General features: G+C 36.7%; 2 protein-coding genes across 2 annotated transcripts; both read right to left on the bottom strand.

Annotated features, from left to right (window-relative positions):
* Positions 1–2,746: 2,746 nt before the first annotated feature.
* LOC145780239 (uncharacterized) lies at positions 2,747–9,763 on the bottom strand. Its single transcript, XM_082591941.1, has 7 exons — positions 9,689–9,763; positions 8,937–9,045; positions 8,213–8,342; positions 7,545–7,631; positions 5,297–5,432; positions 4,632–4,726; positions 2,747–2,873 (listed from the first exon to the last, which is right to left on the bottom strand). Exons 1-7 carry the CDS (start codon positions 9,761–9,763, stop codon positions 2,747–2,749), a joined length of 759 nt encoding a protein of 252 aa, XP_082448067.1.
* Positions 9,764–11,496: 1,733 nt separating this feature from the next.
* On the bottom strand, positions 11,497–17,833 carry LOC145780078 (uncharacterized). Its single transcript, XM_082591788.1, has 9 exons — positions 17,691–17,833; positions 16,991–17,131; positions 16,402–16,548; positions 15,696–15,857; positions 15,329–15,420; positions 14,031–14,220; positions 13,676–13,786; positions 12,877–13,035; positions 11,497–12,635 (listed from the first exon to the last, which is right to left on the bottom strand). The coding sequence occupies exons 1-9, from the start codon at positions 17,731–17,733 to the stop codon at positions 12,499–12,501; spliced, it is 1,182 nt and encodes a 393-aa protein (XP_082447914.1). The 5' UTR covers positions 17,734–17,833; the 3' UTR covers positions 11,497–12,498.
* Positions 17,834–18,156: the final 323 nt, after the last annotated feature.

Genomic DNA, 18,156 nt, shown 5'->3' with positions numbered 1-18,156 from the left:
CTAACTTAATGTTTATATTTCTATTCTTTGAAAGGGATCAGTAACTAATTGATATCGGATTTGTATCATACTGAAAGATCAATGTAGATGTAATTGCCTACTGGATTCGTGAAAACTAAATGGCTGCTGGTGCTACTGCTCAGTAAATCTTTTATCCCTTTCCTCTGCTATACCCCTATGCTGGCCTAGTCCATTACTAGCGCTCAGTTTATAAATTCGTGACTTTGGATGGTGCTTAACTAGCCCTCTTATTCCACGCCCTGCAAGCTCCCTGGTCTCAGTGGGGCTAAACCCTGTTAATTTTCTAGGTTTTGCTGTGTGTTGGGTCCCCTTTATTGTATCCTCTCTTTTAATGTATGTGCGGTCCGCATAACTACTATTGGTCGCCAAATAGAATCAGTAACTCAACCTGTGGTGGTTACAATTGTTTTACAAAGAATTAATTTTACGAAGATTTGTTTACGATGAATTGTTTACGAAAAATTGTTTTACGAAGAACTGTTTACGAAGAAAACGTCGGACACCAATATTTATGGAGTTTTCATTAGTTACCGTATTTTTGTATTCATCAGCAAACAATTGCAGAAACACAGTTTTCTTATTTCGATTCAAAGTTGCAAAGTTTATGTTCCTGTTTTTCAACTTAAAATAGAAAAGTACATTCAAAATAACAACTGTTGCTTGATATACCGTACATGCCAGGGGTGGCCAACCTCTCATCAATTGCGATCGATTAGAAAATTTCTTAGTTACTAGCAATCGAGTAATTCCTGCCAGCCGCTCAACTTCTGCTGAAAGAAGCTGACAAACGAAACATCTCTGTGGCTAATTGGGCGGACCTTAAATGAAAATCTGAATGGAAGTCAAGTACCGCCAGATTCCACTTGTTCATCCCCGAAGCGGATACCCGTCCCATCGGCCTGACTGACGCTACTGAGGTAGGCGTGGATGTGCCTCGAACGTCGGATTTTGTTCGATGGTGTATTTTGAATAAAACGACAAAATAACGATGGCCCAGATGTTTGTCTATTCACACAATATGTAGGACACCAGTAATGTCTAACCCGAAGGTTACTCACTAAAATTAAGTGTATTTTTTTTATCCTACCCTGCTCCCACAAAAGTAAAACGACACTTAACATGATCATACTGAGGATGCTATGTTAGCGAAATCGATTTGTGATTAAAAAATGAGGCTGGTACACTGTTTGTTGCGTTGAGTAACAGGACTGATTTAATGATAAGAGACAGTCAACCGCCTCAAGTGGACAATTTGCTGGGTTGGTTCACAAAAGCAGAAAAGTTTTATTAGTCAAAAATAAAACGTGTTAACAATTTTCTTAGGGAATATCTTGTTATGCTGAAATTAGAATAACGTTAACCCACTTTAACATGAAACTAAGTACTCCCAGAGGTGGGCAGTAGCGCGCTACTTTTGTAGCGGCGCTACTAGCGGCGCTACTTTTTTGGTAAAAGTAGCGGTAGCGGCGCTACTTTTTAGCTGCAGTAGCGGCGCTATTTTTTTCCAAAGTAGCGGGAGAGGCGCTACTTTTTTTCAGTCGCACTCCCGCTACTTTTTAATTTAAATTGAAAAAAATGCTTGTTTTTTTTTGCAATACTGGCGTGGTCAAGCAGCTATATACTCGGCTTGGTTGCAAAGTTTCGGTCTTTTCTAGCTGACGTCAACTTCTTCGGCGAATATCTCCGTGTGATGAAGCCTATCTGCCAGGCTTTAGACATTCTTCAGGGCGAGTCCAAGACATATTACGGAGTCTTGCTTCCAACCATCACAATTTGCAAGAAGAAGTTGACCGAGATCAGTGATCTTGTGACCTGTGAGGAGTTGAAAGTGAAAGTCCTTGAAGGGGTGAAAAAACGATTCAACAAGTACTTCAACAACATGAAATGCGTTATGGCATCATATCTTCATCCCTCCTTCAAGACGTCGTGGCTACAATTTCTGCACTACGTTTCCACGGATGATGCTGACGCACTGCGAGAAAAAGTCAAGACAGATGTAATTCGACTGTTGCGGGAGACATCCAGCCAGGTTGATACCGAGAAGAGTGACACCAACACCAGTCATGACTCCGAGGATGTATTTTTTGGAGTGTTTGCGCCATCCCGTGAAACGGCGGTGCAGAAGGAAGCAGCAACTGTGGACGCCTTTTTTTCGGACAAGAGCAAGTCCTTGAGCTTTTCGAATACCGAGTTAAAACGTAGCTGTTCATTAATACAACAACCCCATTCCTTCCAGTGCTGCGGTGGAGAAACTTTTCTCTGTTGGAAAAAATGTGCTTAAGCGAAAGCGGGCAGGACTTAGTGACTCTCATTTTGAAATGCTCGTGTTTTTGAAAGATGCGTAACAATAAATTTCCCTTAAAATGTGTTTTCTATAACGACGTTAAAATGACAGCGTAAACGAATGATTACATTCGTTTTCAAGGTCATTTTTGCGTCACTAGGGACTTGAGTGTTTCCTAGTGTCATTTAGACAAAAGTAGCGGAAGAAGTAGCGGTAGCGCGCGCTACTTTGGCCCAAGTAGCGGGTGCCCACCTCTGAGTACTCCACACTATCAACGGTGTCTCACGAACCTTCACGCCGTGGGTTGGACATCACTAGCTCATGATTCACATTTTTCCTTTAAGCCTACGTTTGTGGGTATAGTTGGACGTGAAAATTGTTTATTGCGTTATTTGCCAACTTGATAATTCTATTTCTGTTCGTTTAGTTTTTGCTTGCATCTCAAAATTCTTGTTTCTTCAGCTCTGGATGTTTTTCAAAGATTGCATCGAAGGCTTGTGTCCACAAATCATCTTTGACTGAAGTCTGTTTCAAGCAGCTGTCCGATACGTCTTCAGCTTTGAAAACTCTGAAACAAACAGGCTAAAGTAAAGTTCGGGTTCCCATGATTATGTTCCCAAGCTTTTATTATGTTTTTGATGAGATTTTGAGACTTATTTGTTTGCTGTTCGCCAAAAAACATCCAAATTTTTAGTTCAAAACTAAATTGTCTGAGAAAAATGGAAACGGAGAGGCCCATGGCCCAATGCTCCCATGCTTACGCTATCCCAACTAAAAATTTAAGCAGTATTAGCCCAAACTAAGTTTGCTAATATTTACACATGTTACCAACAGGGATATCTAGAACAACGGGATTGCTGACTTTGCAAATTTCGATAAAGTGATGGACACTAGAAGGGTCAGCGCTGTTAACGCCAGAAAATGAAAAGGCGAAAGCGCGTGTCAATTACGCTGTTGAGAAGTCGCCTTTTCTAAATATCCCTGCTGTGAAGCTAAAATAAGGTCTTGAAAATGGGCACTCCAAGGCATCTTTCCTAGCAACGCCCATAGCAACAACTAATGGTTGGCCTTGTCTATAACTTAAGATCATCATTTTAAAGCAAACTTTTGCTGTTAGTTATCCAAGACTATTGAGTATTGAACACAGCTTTAGTTTTCATATTTAATTGATTATTGCATCACTTTTGGGCAGGTTTTAGTCATCAAAAATGGGAAATGAAAAAAACATGAAAAGAAGTAAGAAAATTCAATTTCGTGGTATTGCTAAACAAAGAAAGTTGGATAAGGTTGGTTGTAAGTCTAACAATGGTGGTAGACTTGATGAACTGTTACTGTAACACAAGTGTAACCTTTCCTGTAACACCAGAAAGCCATCCAACAACAGAAGATCAAAGCCCTTTTTGCCAACCTTCTACTTCAGCAAAAAAAATTAGGAAAACAAGACAGTGGCAAAATCTCTGCGTATTCAGAAATCTGCCAAATACTCAACAAGTTTTGACTTGACAAATCAAGAAAAAGAAGCTTTGACACATCCAAGGCCAGGAGAAAAACATTAAAAGCACTTAAGAAAAAATTACAAACCCAAGCAGAGGAAAAAAAAGGGTCTAATTATGATAAAGGAGGCTTTAAGGTGTTGAAAATGTCTATTGTTGTTTTTCGTAAAATGTGATTTTTGACCAAGTACCAAATTTTAATCCCAAATATCTCTTTCATTTATTTGCCAATCGCTTTCAAATTTTTAACACTATCAGACAGAGTAAACATGCAAAGCCTCTGGTCAAAGGATTTTGGAAATTTTGTCCATGATGCTGTCGGCACCCATTTGTTTCATGTCCGAAGATCAAAAAGTTTTGAATAAATGCAACAATTCAAATAACTTTTTATTTTTTCAAAATATCTTCATTTCCTTCCATAGAGCTTCAGTCTTGATACTTATAAACATCCTGTTACAATTTTATTTAAATCCAGTAAGTAGTATTAAAAATATTTGTGTATTTTTCACCACTTGGTTGCGGTTTGGGGAAAAACGGCCACATTTTCAAAATTTTTTTTGCTTTTTTTAAATTATTTTATTTTCAAGCATCATTTTAAAAACAAGAAATGGGTTGTATGTTGAAAAATCTACATTTTAGTTCGTGCAGTAATGATGCAGTAACCCTCCTATTGTCCACTCCAAAACAGAGTCAGCAATCCCGTTGTTCTAGATATCCCTGGTTACCAATAGTCAAATATTATTCCAAAGGGGCTTTGCCATCTTGGCTTGGTTTGTGGGAGATATTTTAAGGCACCGCACATAGGTAGCTTAGTCTTTTGTGTGTTAGCCCACCTTTGTCTGCATAAGAAGTCAAATAAATCTTCTTTATCTGGCATGCTGTTCCACTTCAACAAATCATTTTCATGCACGTTGATTAATTCGTCACACTGTAAAAACAAAACTATCTTGTAAATCATGTTTTTATTTTGCATTTAAGTTAAAAGGCTATTTTACTGTAACTTAAATACTTGAAAGGTATTTTTTTTAATTTCTAATACCTCTCTCTGAAATACTGTAATCTCTACAAACTTTTATCACAATGGCAATACAGTAGGCCTGTTGCATTTTATAGTTTGTTTTGGTTGGTTGATAAAGTGTATTCCTAGACGTTTCCCATCTGCTGCTGCCAGTCAACCGTGTAATTTGCTATGTGCCACTGAATGGAAAGGTGTGCCTAAAGTGCGTTGCTCAAGCGCACACCTCAAGACAAGAGTTGAACCAACTTGATATGTCCTTACTTGTTTGCATGGTCTAGCTCTTATCTACAGGGTGGCCCACAGGCGTGTGGACTAAATTTTATATTAAATTTAAACACATAATTTAATATAATTTTATATTAAATTTTATTACAGATTTATACAATAATTGCGCCATGGAAGCTGACCAGCAGACTTAGCGGCCTAGTTCTCATTAAATGCAGCCTAGCAGTTTTAAGATACCGGAGCTGCGAAGCCTACCAATGACATCATTCGGTTTGTTTCTGGGTGACGAAAGCGCTCGTACGCATCTTCGAGTACTTTTGATGCATCTTCATTTTCTTTTTGGGACATTATCAGTGACTTGGTGTCTTTTAAATCCTTTTTCCTGACATATCTAACAAATAAACGAATGCATTATAAGAAAAAGCTTAGCCTACCTGTTAAAATAGGTTGGACTATGATGTACCGGTACCGTCAACTCATCAAAATAAAAAAATTCTGAAGCAAATTGACGTGAAAACAAACTACATGTTGATGTCAAAAGCTAAACACAACAACATGAGTAGGGGAAGGTGACCATAGTTGTGCAGGTTCCATAGTTGTGCATGTGCCATTTCTCGCCATTTCATGCATGGTTGATCAAGCATGACCACACTCCTGTGATGCCTCCAAGTAATGAGCTCATCTCTCATAGATAACAGATTTCTAGTGCGTTCTCTATGCAAGCTGTTGCTATAAATGTTAGTTTGTTGCATTTTTTCCTGGTTTTTGAGATATCAGATAAGTTGTCATTTTTAGTAGATGTTGATTCTCTAGGAAAGTGAGCTTATTTGTGATCAGTAAAGGTGCATAGAGCTTGCATTACCTGCACTTCTTCTGGAAAAAGGTTTTGCAGTGTGGTCAGAAAATCCCTTTCAAGATGGCGGAGTCTTGATTCCATAGTTGTGCAGCACGTGATTCCTTAGTTGAGCATTCTGCACAACTATGGACACCGTACGAAAATTCTAAGCACTGATATTGAAAATTTTCAGCACCTGAGACAATATATATTCTCAGCACACCAGTAGCTCTCCAAAGCAGTGAAAATCCTTCTAATGTGTAGGCTATAGGCTACATATATTTTTCCATCAGATATCCTTCGAATTCCTAAAGCTCCTCCTCGCAAACTTCAGTTCAATTAAAGGAAGAGAAGAAAGTCGATTATTCGCACTAGTGCTCATGAAAAGCAATAGCCGTTAAAGGAAAAATTGTTGAAAAGCAAAAAGAAAATTAAGAGTTTCAAGAAGGTCCAAAAAAGGTAGCAAATCAAGACGTAAAAATAAGAAATCAACACTTCAAGCTTCTTCTTTGAGCTCTTCAGAGGATGAAAGCCAAATGGTTCTAAATGACGATTCCTCCGACAATGCCTGCGGAAGTGACATGGAGGGAGAGAATGTGTGCATGCAGGGCCGGATTTAGCTGATGAGGGGCCCGGGACACTTCTTGATCGGGGTGCCCCATGCAAAAAAACACCTCTACGTCTACAGTGGCATTAATCCAGCACTGCACAACATTTTGCACAAACTTCAGAGGCTGAAAGAAAAAAAAAACAACACAAAATTACATTTTTTCCACGTCGGGGGGGGGGCTTCAAAAGGGGGGGGAGGGGCGGAGTACCTGCACTCTCTGCCCCCCTAAATCCAGGCCTGCGTGCATGGTGTGTTCTGAAAGGTATTTGGGATTGGAGACATGGATCAAATGTAAAGTTGGTCTCACTGTAATTTTGAGAATGCTTCAAGCTCAGCAGGGCCTTGCAAAAATTGGGCTCATGAAAAATGCACAAATGGTCCTGTGATGTATGTGTGCCAATACTGCGAATAATAGCCTAATTGCTGATTTGTCAAGTAGACTTGAATTTCATTGTTTCCTTGCTTCTTATCTGTGTAACCTATCAACAAACAAAACACCTGCTATACAGCGACGTTTTTGTATGTAGAGCCATTGTTAACTATTGCAAAATAAGCCATTACTGCCATTTCTATACAGCATGGAGGGTTTCAAGTGAAGATCTGCTGAATGCGTATGACCCTGTCCGCTTTGTATTTGAACGTCTACTGCAATATTAAAGTTATAGGCCTACCCAAAGCAGTTGCACAATTAAGGAATAGGAATGCACAACTATGGATACCTATGACCATAGTTGTGCAACTTTAGTCACCGTTTTAAAATGTCAAAAGCACCTATCAGTTTATTTGCAAAACTTTATTTTTGTAGTGCTTTTTGTTGGTAAATGCTTGTACTATAACCACATCATAACGTTTGTTTGCTAACTTTACTCATGATTCAGTTTTTGATTAAAATGTTAAAAATTGCACAACTATAGTCACCTTCCCCTACAGTAGCCTATTGTTGCAGAATGGGTGAGGGGTAACATAAGTCGTCATAGATAGCCTACAAGTATGCCAGCCTTCGCTTAAAAAGCTGTCGCAGTACCTTAAATTGTGTATAAGCAATTATTTTGCCTCACCGAAACTTTGATCGGTCTTCTTCCTGTGGTATGTATTCGAGCATTTTGTCACAAACTTCTTCAATTGCAACAAGAATTGGCATGCTTCTGAAATAGTAAGCTAAATTATTATAAGCAAGTTGGTGCACATTTGGACTAAACTGTTTGCATGAAACAGAAATGAAATGATGTAGTTTCATCATTTTCTCTCAAAGTGAAGGCTCAAATTAAGGCGGAAATGCGACTTCTAATTGGAATAACAAAATGTCTTTTAATGCGATTAACACAACTTTTGAAGACAAAAGTTGTAGTGCTAGAGTTTTAGACTTAAGCCCATTTCGTAATTTTGGATTCTCGTGTAGCCCATGCCTACAGCAAACAAGGATCTAATAACTTAATTCCAAAATTAAAAAAAATGCCGAACTAAATTTATAAAGAATTGAATTGAAAACCCCAAACGTATAAACCTAGATGACTTAGACTTGCAAACATGCTGTAAACTCGCATTGCGAGATTAGTTTACACCTGTGATTTAAGATGAGTGTAAAAAATCAGTGTTTCAGGCTCAATTTTTTTTGGTTAGTCAACGTTAAAATATTTTCGTTGAAGACCCTTTTCCAAAATAGACATGCATTAACACAAAGGCAGTTGCATTTGTGGGCTATGATTAGCTTCACGATTGAAGTTACTTTTCTCTTTTCTTTTCGCCTTTGGTTTTTCTTCTGTCCTTTCTTTTCTTTTGTTTCATCTGCTCTTCTGTAAGTTCTTTAGTTTCCCCTTTCATGGAAACTTTTATTTCTTCAACCATCAGTCGACAAACTGAAAAGAGCTTAGGCTATGAAAATTACAACAGTCAATGAAGATTTAATTGTGCTACATAGCCTAGCCTAGGCTACTTATAAATGACTTCAATTTTTTTGGCTTTATTATTGAGAGGCTAGGCTATTCTAGTTTACTTAAGAACTCCGACAGCTCTTTTTGACAATTAATTAAGTGACTCATTTCAAGCAAACTGTCCATTCATCGGCACCTATAGACTGGGCTATAGTGAGGTTTAAACCCATAGCATAATTTACAGGCGAAAATACTTTATCAAACGGAAATTCTGTCAATCTTGGTTATCGAGCCTGCATCAGTGATTGAAAACCCCTCCAATTCTATAAGCATGCAAAGCAACCAAGATTAAGCTTCTAAAGAGACTTTCGTCCAAAGATAAGACTCCTCACGATCAAGAGTGCAGTATAGTTAGTTTGCCTCCTTACCATACTGTTACAACCGGCTACATGTGCTATCTATGTTATACAAAAAAAAGTTAGGCTAAAATAAAAACATAGATTTTCTTCTTAATTAATTAAAAAAGTTGTACCCTGATCTATTCCCACCTACTAGAAAGTTAAAAATGAAGTAAATTACCATGACATTTCGAGGGAAACTTCTTCTTGTCGTATGCCACCCCGTCAGGCCTATCTTGCCCCTTTCTATTTTTTTTGTCTTTCTTTTTCTTTGATATTGTTGAATCCACCTAAAATGTAAATAACTTTTTTTTTAAATCTCTTATCAAATTTTTAATGCTTTTCAGTAGATATAAGCAGATTTTCGTAAAGTACAGTAAGCTTAAGTAATTTTTCAATCTAAATAGGTGTCATTTCAACGACTCACTGGAGCATTTTAAAAGCTATTTGCAATGTAGGCTAAACGTCCCAGCCGAAGTGTTTTTGCAATGCTTCAAACACCTCTTTCTCACTTACAATACCGTAGCCTACTGTAGAAGTATTAACTACCGTACACTGTACTTCTACTTCTTGCAATTGGAATGTTTTAGTGTAGGTCTCAAAAATCTAAAACTTAAAAACAACCGACCTGTGACAGTAATTCAAGCCTGAATAACTATGGGCATGCAATAGCCTACTGTTGGAATTTAACTTTCCAAAAAGCTTTGTCAGACCAAAAATAAGACACTCACAATCGATCACAGAAGCATTACGTTCATGAAACTGCTTAAATCTTAATTAGGCTACAACAATTTAAGTCTACAATAAACAAAGAAAGTAAAATTAACTTACGACAACAATTTAAGACTAAAACCATGAAACAGAAGTTTAAAAGTAAAACAATAAGTTATCTATAGTAGCCTAATATTGTATAGACCAGTTTTTTCCTCTTACCTCTAATGAAAACAGCAGCATGCAAGATATTAACATCAATACAGACATGGAAAAACATCTCTTGAGACCAATCATTGTCACAAGTCAACTTTCTGTGTATACTTTTCGGTGCAGCAGAAGTGAAATTACTCTAAACCCACTGAACCTTCAAATAAGTTTATAATGGCCCACACAGATAAATATGTCAAACCTTCCTTGCAGGATTCGTTAGCAAAGGGATTACAAATTCAAGTGAACTACGACTCAACTTGATATTTCACTACTTTTGAGCAATCTACTTGAGTTCTTTACTGTCCATTTTTTTTATCTATAGCATCATTTTTTTCAATTTTCTTATTTAACTGAGAAGTGATTAAATTTGCTACGAGGGACACGTCACCGTGCAAAGTATGCGATGTTGGCGTCGTGTTTAGTCGACACGTTTATTTGTTTAACACAAGTTAGCACGCGTTAGGCTTTCAGGCAGGTGGTGAAGTTCCCAAAGAATACGGTATTCTATTTATGTACCGGTTCAAAAAGTAATGTAGTTGCGTAGCCCATCTATGTCTATAGCAGTAGCAGGGATGTGCAGCCAGGAGCGCCGAAAGCGGGGCATGGGAGGACGGATGCCCCCTGCCCTCAATTTTTATGTAGATGGAGGGGCAGGGGGAGCAATGGTGCCTATTTAAGGTCATGTAAGCTACTGTACATTTTGCAATATAACAATTTCTACTATTCGCTTTTAGCCTATGTATAATATTTTATTTTTGCCTCAAAATAATATTCATGGCATGAAATTCTGCAACACCGTAGGTTACATTATTATAACATAGCATGATGCCCTTCTTTGTATACCGGACACTTGTATCATTACTCGATAGTGAGCTGATAGATGAGCATTATCGCTATATCTTATCTTAAAACTTTAAAAAAATTGGCCTTTCTGCAACAAAAGTGCCATTTGTTCATAATCCTGTCTCCTCCCAGTCAAAAATCGTTCCGGCACCCCTGTGTGCAGCCTGCGGCTAGGCCTGATTGTATCCTGACATAAAGAAGATTACAATGTCATGGGAACGATAAAAGTCCACCTTGGTAGTTAAATTGAATATTGGCCAGACTTTGTGAACAAAAAAGTGGAAAAATCAACCAACGCCGAATAAATTTTTGGAGTACGCGCTTAAGCAACGGATTTTAAGACAGTTTTCTATTTAGCGGCACCCAGCGATGGAATAATATTCACATAGACTGTGAGTTATTTCATCGATCATTATTGTCTTGTGAACCATTCCATAAACAATTTACAGACAACAATACTTTGAATCTGGACCCATCCTGCCCGGTATGTTCCCAAACTATTTTTCATAACTTTACGCCGATTATTATGTGCACGTTTTGCACGCATCTATTCCGCAGGAGTTGTAATGGCTTGATCCGATTCCAAAAGAAGAGTTTCAAAAGTTTCGTTTGGTGATTTTATCGTGGGAAATAGCGTCATTTTACAGTATTGTAACAACGTCCACAGCTGTGGGCGTTTCAACGACAAATGGAGACTTCACTCTGCCAATCTCGACGACTGGGCCTGCTAATATAAGAAACTTCCTGGATTAAGTTTCACAAGAGACCTTCTCAGTCCAAACATAAAGCTTTTCACAATCAGCCACAAAGGAATAACGCAAATAAACTTTCTCTGTGATATATTCAAAGTGTGTAGTATAATTCAACTTACTGTAGCCCGCTTCGTTGAAGGTCTATAAACTTGGGGTTTAGGTTTAAGCTACAATGATACCGATGTCCTCATAAGTTTCGTTTCGGACATACTCTGATTCTGAAATAAGGTTTTACACTTTTTATTGTATGATGAAAAAAAAAAACTTTGCACAGGGTTGAGCAGCTGAAACTGAGAAAATTGACCAGGAATAAACGTGATTAAGTGACAAAGCCAACACATTACTTGCTCAAAATGGAAACACACCTTTATGAAAAGTAATTTTGTATGATGTTTACATTTCAATGAAAGAGAATGATTGCTACTTAGGTAGATGATGATTGATATATGATGATGATGGTCCAAACTTATTCTCGATTAACGAATCAGGCGGTTAGCTTACTCGGTCCCTGAAAAGATCCATTTATGGTATCCATTAACTTTGATTGAATGGATATAGGCCTGATATTGACCATCAGCCAAGATGTAGGCTATTAGGCTACTTATTTTTTGACCTGCAGTAATCCAGTTAGCAGATCAATCCATTTTTTATAGGCTATTGCTTAAAAGTTACTGATTTGCAAGTTAGAAAAGTATCGGTTCCTTTGAAAACCTTCACTGCTGAAGTAGCCTACTGGTAGGCTGCAGTGCAAAGAATTGTCGAGATGCCGGTCAATCTGTCAAACAGTCCTTCATGAAATTCTTTTCCAATAGGCTACACGTGATGATAAACGACGGAAATGATTACGGTACGGTACGTTAAAAATGTGTTTTATAAACGAAAAGAAACAACGTTCTGCAATTTTATAGAGTCATTGAATATTTCGCTAAATAGCTAACGTTTTCTCAATCAGGTGAAAACAAAGAAAGAATGCCAAAATATATAAGCACACTATGTTTTAGATAATTATTTTTGTTTGAAAGTTTCAACGAAACAGATTGCAAAAAAAAAATTTAAATTTTAAGCGAAATTATTTGAAGTATGGTCTATTTAAAGAATGTTTGACTTGAGGGAGTTCAACAGACTAAAACCCCGAAGGTGTTTGGAGGCAATTTTATTTGCGATAGCCTACAGTAGAACAGCATTGATGCATTCTGTCGCAGATCAAAGACGTGTAAGAAAGCTCTACGTATTTCTTTTTTGTTTTTTTGTTTTTCGTCGAGATGCAATGCAATAAAAGATGATTCCACACAAAATTAATGGAGTGGTGGCAATGACAACTCCGCAAGTGACAGCTATCACTGTTTCCACTGTCCATGCATCTGTGGATGCAACACAACATAAAACAATGTTAGCCTACTTCTTTCTCACTTGCCCAACAAGTTAACAATACATAATTTATTATTGCATTAGGCCTACATTGATTCCATTGTAAAAAATGCAACCTTTATTTTGAAACGTCGTCTGAGAATGATGTATTCACAGTGTAATAATCTTAGTTAGAGAAATATGAATATAGATTATATTTAAATTTCTTATTAACCTATTTAAAAGGGCACTTACACCAAAAGGGTCTTTCTGTAGTTATCATTATAGTTGTCGAATTGGTTTGCAATGAGGTTTCTGTAATCGCCACTGCAGGAACACCCGTGGTTTGAGTACTTGTTGGCCCATATATTGAACTGTTTTGGGTTTGTGCGATTGTGATACGCTTTGTGGTTGCTGAAACAAATAAGTAAGAACAGAAACTTTACACTACCTCACTTTAAAGACCTGACACTTTAGTATCAATGAAATATGGTTTTAACATTGAAATGCATATAGAAGTAGTTACAGTGGTGTTCAAACTTTTATCGCTGACGTCGCCGTTTAAAAACTTCCAACGCCCTAGTCAAGACAACATTTGCAAGTATTTTAAATGAACAAGAAGTCGTAGTAAATTAAGTTTAATGCATAAAAATGACGGCATTTCTAATACACTGAACGAGAACTTTCTGAACAAATCATGACTGGCGTCATGACACCATGAAATCTCTGACACCTCTGAGATATATAAGTTATTCCTCTTTGGAAAAATCACTTTTGCAAAAAAAAAATTTGCATCCAGGGCCCTGGTACAAAGGTAGGCTGTCCCCTGGATCCTCCTGTCAACGCCTGTAGTCTTCACATAATACTATACCGCAGGTATATTATCTCATAGAAAGCAATTAAAAAAAGTAGGTTACCTATCAGATCAGTAGGCAACATGTAAAACATCCTAAAATTATATCTGTTTTAACGGTGATGAACATTGTTGTTGCCTTATTACAGACCTCCAAATTAGGAAATAAAATATTTAGCCTATTATTTGTTAATCTCCTGCCTGCGCTTGTGTCCGAATTGTTATATGTTTCCGTAACTATTTCAGTTGTATGTACTGATGGATCAGTGACATTGATAGTAGTAGTTGACGTTATTTCGGCTTTTGTTGATTCTGGAAAAGAAGGCTTTTTATAATTTATTTTTATTTATTTATTTGCATCAAACTCAAGATGATCCATATTATAACCAAACATAAAAAGTACGGTAGAAACAAAGCAGATACTCAACTCCGAAGAGCTGAGTCGAAAAATATTTTTAGATTGTAGCCTACAGTAAAGATGTATTTTTGTGTTACAAAAGCGTTTAACAGCCAAGTATTAAACTGTGTTCAGACATAAAATGTGACGCATATTAACCTTTGCTTCCGTTTTTTGCGTTTTGATATACTTCACTGCTATTGAGTTCTTTGTACCAGACACCAATTTCGTCTAAGATTATGTCAGACCAATTTCCACCAAATCGAAGTTGATCAATCAGATGAATGGACAAATTGACTTCTTTGCTTGGTCCTTGCGTGTACGATACTTCCGAACCGTTAACGTAAAGCTAAACAAAGATTATAACATTGATAATATTGATAATAATAATATTGATAACATTGATTATAACAAAGATTATAACATTGGTTATTAAAGGCCTACATCGTTACATTTACATCACGCTGGTAGGCTCATTTGTAGCCTATAGTCCATAGGCTACAGAGTTTTCTTAAAGATCTCCATAATTAGATCCTAAAATACAAAATCTGTGTTCAAGCCGGTGGTTCTCCACTTCTTTTTCTCTTGCGACACAAACTTCACTGATTAGTTTTCCAGAAAGACTGTCGTGGTTAATTTACAGTAGCCTACATTGGACGATTTTCTTAACCTCCTTCATTCGTGTTTTGAATGTAGACTAGCGTCCCAAAACTTTTTTTTCTCGTGGACCGATTTTAAAAAGAGAATAGCCTTGCGGACAGAAGATAGAATAACTGAAGTTTGAAATGTAGGCAACTTAGCCTATAAGTCTAATTTTTTATAGCGATTTAAACACATTTTAAGCAAAATTTGTAAATTAAAATAGACAATGTAAAAGTCAAGGTCGAAAACGAAAATATTAGTTTAACATGGGATCTGGGAAGATTGCTCACAAAAAAAAATTGACTAACTCAAGGTTCTTTGTTTTGATCGCTTTTTGTGTACGTTTGAGCCTCTTTTCAGCCTCAATAATATTTTTTGAAGACGCACACATTTTATTCAACCAATAGGCCTATCATAAATTAAAAGTGTATTTCTTTAGAAGGTTGAGTAAAAACTTTTAAATTAAAATTGAAGCTACTTGTTAAATATATATTTCTTTCACGACTAGAAAAAAGGATTCAATAATTTATTTGTTGAAGGTTTGTATAGAATTAGGCTTATGTGAGCTCAAAATAAAATTTCGAAAATCCATTTGAAGTAGGCAACCCACCTTTCGTTTCACCTTATACCTAAAATAGACCAACTTAATTGTTAGGTATTGGTGAGCAAGGTGTTTACTTTGAATGTTTTATTAGTATCTTGGTTTTTGAGGGACTTTTCCGGTAGGCTACTATTTTTTAAGGTCACTGCTAGAACTATACGTTTCCAATGCCACCAGTTAGGTTAATGACAGCCAGTCTAAGTAGGTCACATACCCGGATTCCATTACTCGCTGACCAAGTCATCGTAACGTGATTCCACGAATTTTCAATCAACTTGCGATCGAAAGCAGCAAAATAAGTTGTTCCTGTGGATTGCATCGCAAAATAAAACTGTTAAAATAGATTGTGACTCTCATATTTGGAAGTAGGCTGTTATGAAACTTCGATTTAAAGACATTATCTAAGATTAGTTTTCGAAATGTTAATACAGTCAAGAAAGCCTGCTGTTATTTTGTTTTCTCTGATTAACTACACTAGGCTACTTCCTAGAATTAGCGAGTATTTCAAATAAATAAATTATTTGAATAAATAACAGTGGAGTAATATAATACTTTAATCTGATATTTTTTCCTCAGCTCACCATCTTTTAGAATCGCTACAGCCTTGAAATGTGGCTGAGACGCGTCTTCGTATAACGCAACCCCTGGACCATTAAGATACCATAAAGATGAACCAAAAATATACGAAAACAACCCGTCAGTCCAAGTTCTGACGAGTATCCACATTGCAACAGAGATACCACCTAACAATGATAAAAGTTATGGCATGACAAATACATTGGCAACGTCAAAACAAAGTCAGCGACATGAAGGTTTACAAATCAAGGAAAGTTTTAACAGTTTTAGTTTATAAATTGCGTGCTACCGGTGTAGAAATTTTTTATTTGAAAATATAGACCATGCATCCTAATCCCAGAAGTAATAAACAATGTCTTAAAAATCGTACAGACATTTTTCTGCATTGCATTGGTAATAACAAAGGCTCCATTTTAGGACTATAAATTTCCCATAACTTTAAATTTTCTTACTGCACAACCCGAATTATAACTTCTAAGAACAAGTAGGCTATGGCTTTTGTATTTGAAACATAACCAAAAACCATTTGCAATATAACAATACGCTACTAAGCAGACAAATCATATCAATTTTTTACATGTATAAACATGACTAAATTGAAAAAGAAGATTAAAGAAAACTATTTATTGAAAAAGTCTAATAAAGTTTTTTTTCCGTTTGTAGGTTTAGGCCTACTACGATTTATGACATCATGCAAAACTATAAACTGACCTTCGTCGCAAAGATTTAAATCAAACAAACAGCCTTGGTTGAAAGGAATCCCAACCAAAAGTCTGAAATGATCCAAAAGCAGAGCATTCCCACAAATACCATCAACGATGACTGACGATTTATCAGATGTAAAGTTTTTGAACACAACTGAAATGTTTGACAAGTCTTAGCATATAAAATCAAATATCTTATGTGTCATCTATTGAAGATGATCAAATCACACACTGATACAATATGATTATTTTGGTGCCATTAACCAATTCAAAAACTTTCTTCCAATACGTTTTTTGTTTTATGAATATGATCAGTTGGAAGCATCTGGCGGATAATCAAGTGGTCTTTCGCTGCTCCTGGTTAATCAGATTGAATAGCTCAACACCGACGTACTTACTACTTAGCCGAAACGTTTCTCTATATTTATGATTTGTATATTATTGTGATGTAAGCTTATTTTGTAGGCTACTGTTATAAAATGTGATTGACAAATAAAGTTGTTTCTCAAATATGTGTTAATTTGATGCTTTTTACTCCTTTGAATGCAATCAACTTGTGTTAGTTCGACAAATTTGCTTCCGTATAGCCTACAAACTTGTTTCGTATCCCGATACGTTCATTTGAGATGTCCATATGCTACGATTGCCAATATCAGGGTACAGTGTGACACCTTCAACCCCATCCATAGACCAATACAAATCAGGGTAGCTGCTGGCACCTGATGCAAGACTGACCACTGCAGAAGACGACAAAAAGATTAATTTTTAAACACAAATTACTTTGTTTAACTTATTTCATCGTTAAAAAAGCAGCAATTTATGAAAAGTTATCTTGTATGAAAAACAGTCAAGCTAAAATATCTAATGTTAGGTTCCCATAGCCTACTTGATTCGATGCATAATGTGTTTATAATTAATTTGCTATAGGAACAATTAATAGGTAAAGGCTGCATGCTCAATCTAGTTATGTGGCAATTTCACCTTCGGCTGCAAAATGTAAAAGCCTCTTTGACACTATTGGTTGATTGTGGCCTTTAAAATCACTGTTTAACGTTCGTAACTTAATTACTTTACTGAGCATGTTAAAACTTTTACAGTAGGCCTACTGTATAGGCTACTGTATGAAAGATATAGATTATGTCTAAGGCGTAGGCCTACTTTCTTTCAAAACCTGTTTATAAGCAATTGAAAGTTGCGATAATTTTTCCACTGTGTAGTGTATATCCCATTATGCCTATTATAAGAAAATATTTGTTTAAAAGATATCCACAGCTACCTAAACTGTTTATGACTTACCGTATATTAAAAAGAATGTAACAAATGAAGTTACATTTTGCATGCTGTCGAAACAATACCAACTCTAATTCGTTTAAGAAAACTTGGCTATATATAGCCTGCTGATCAGATATGTTCATTTACTGCTAGCGGTGCATTCACCCCGTTCAGTTAGACTACTATTCTAGCTCTTCAAATGCTATACGAATACCATCTAACCACCGCATTAGTGCCGTATTACGTCTGAAAATGCGGATACGCTCCACGCCAAGCGTGAAAAATAGTCTAAACATTTCATTCTATTGCCATACATAAGCACTTACCAAAACCCTTTATGACTGTAACCTTTTACAATTTAATATGGAAGGCCTGTATAAGCAAATCCCTTTGTCAACTATTACACAATTACACACAGTAGCGTAGCCAGGCATTCAGAAAGGGGAGGGTTTTGACCACCCAACGGCGGGAGGTCTGGGGGGCCTCCCCC

The sequence above is a fragment of the Aplidium turbinatum genome, chromosome 11 (genome assembly GCF_918807975.1).
Source record: "Aplidium turbinatum chromosome 11, kaAplTurb1.1, whole genome shotgun sequence".
In the NCBI taxonomy this organism is placed as follows: domain Eukaryota; kingdom Metazoa; phylum Chordata; class Ascidiacea; order Aplousobranchia; family Polyclinidae; genus Aplidium; species Aplidium turbinatum.
Note: the sequence above shows the minus strand (reverse complement) of the source record. Positions and strands in the feature narration are given on the sequence as shown.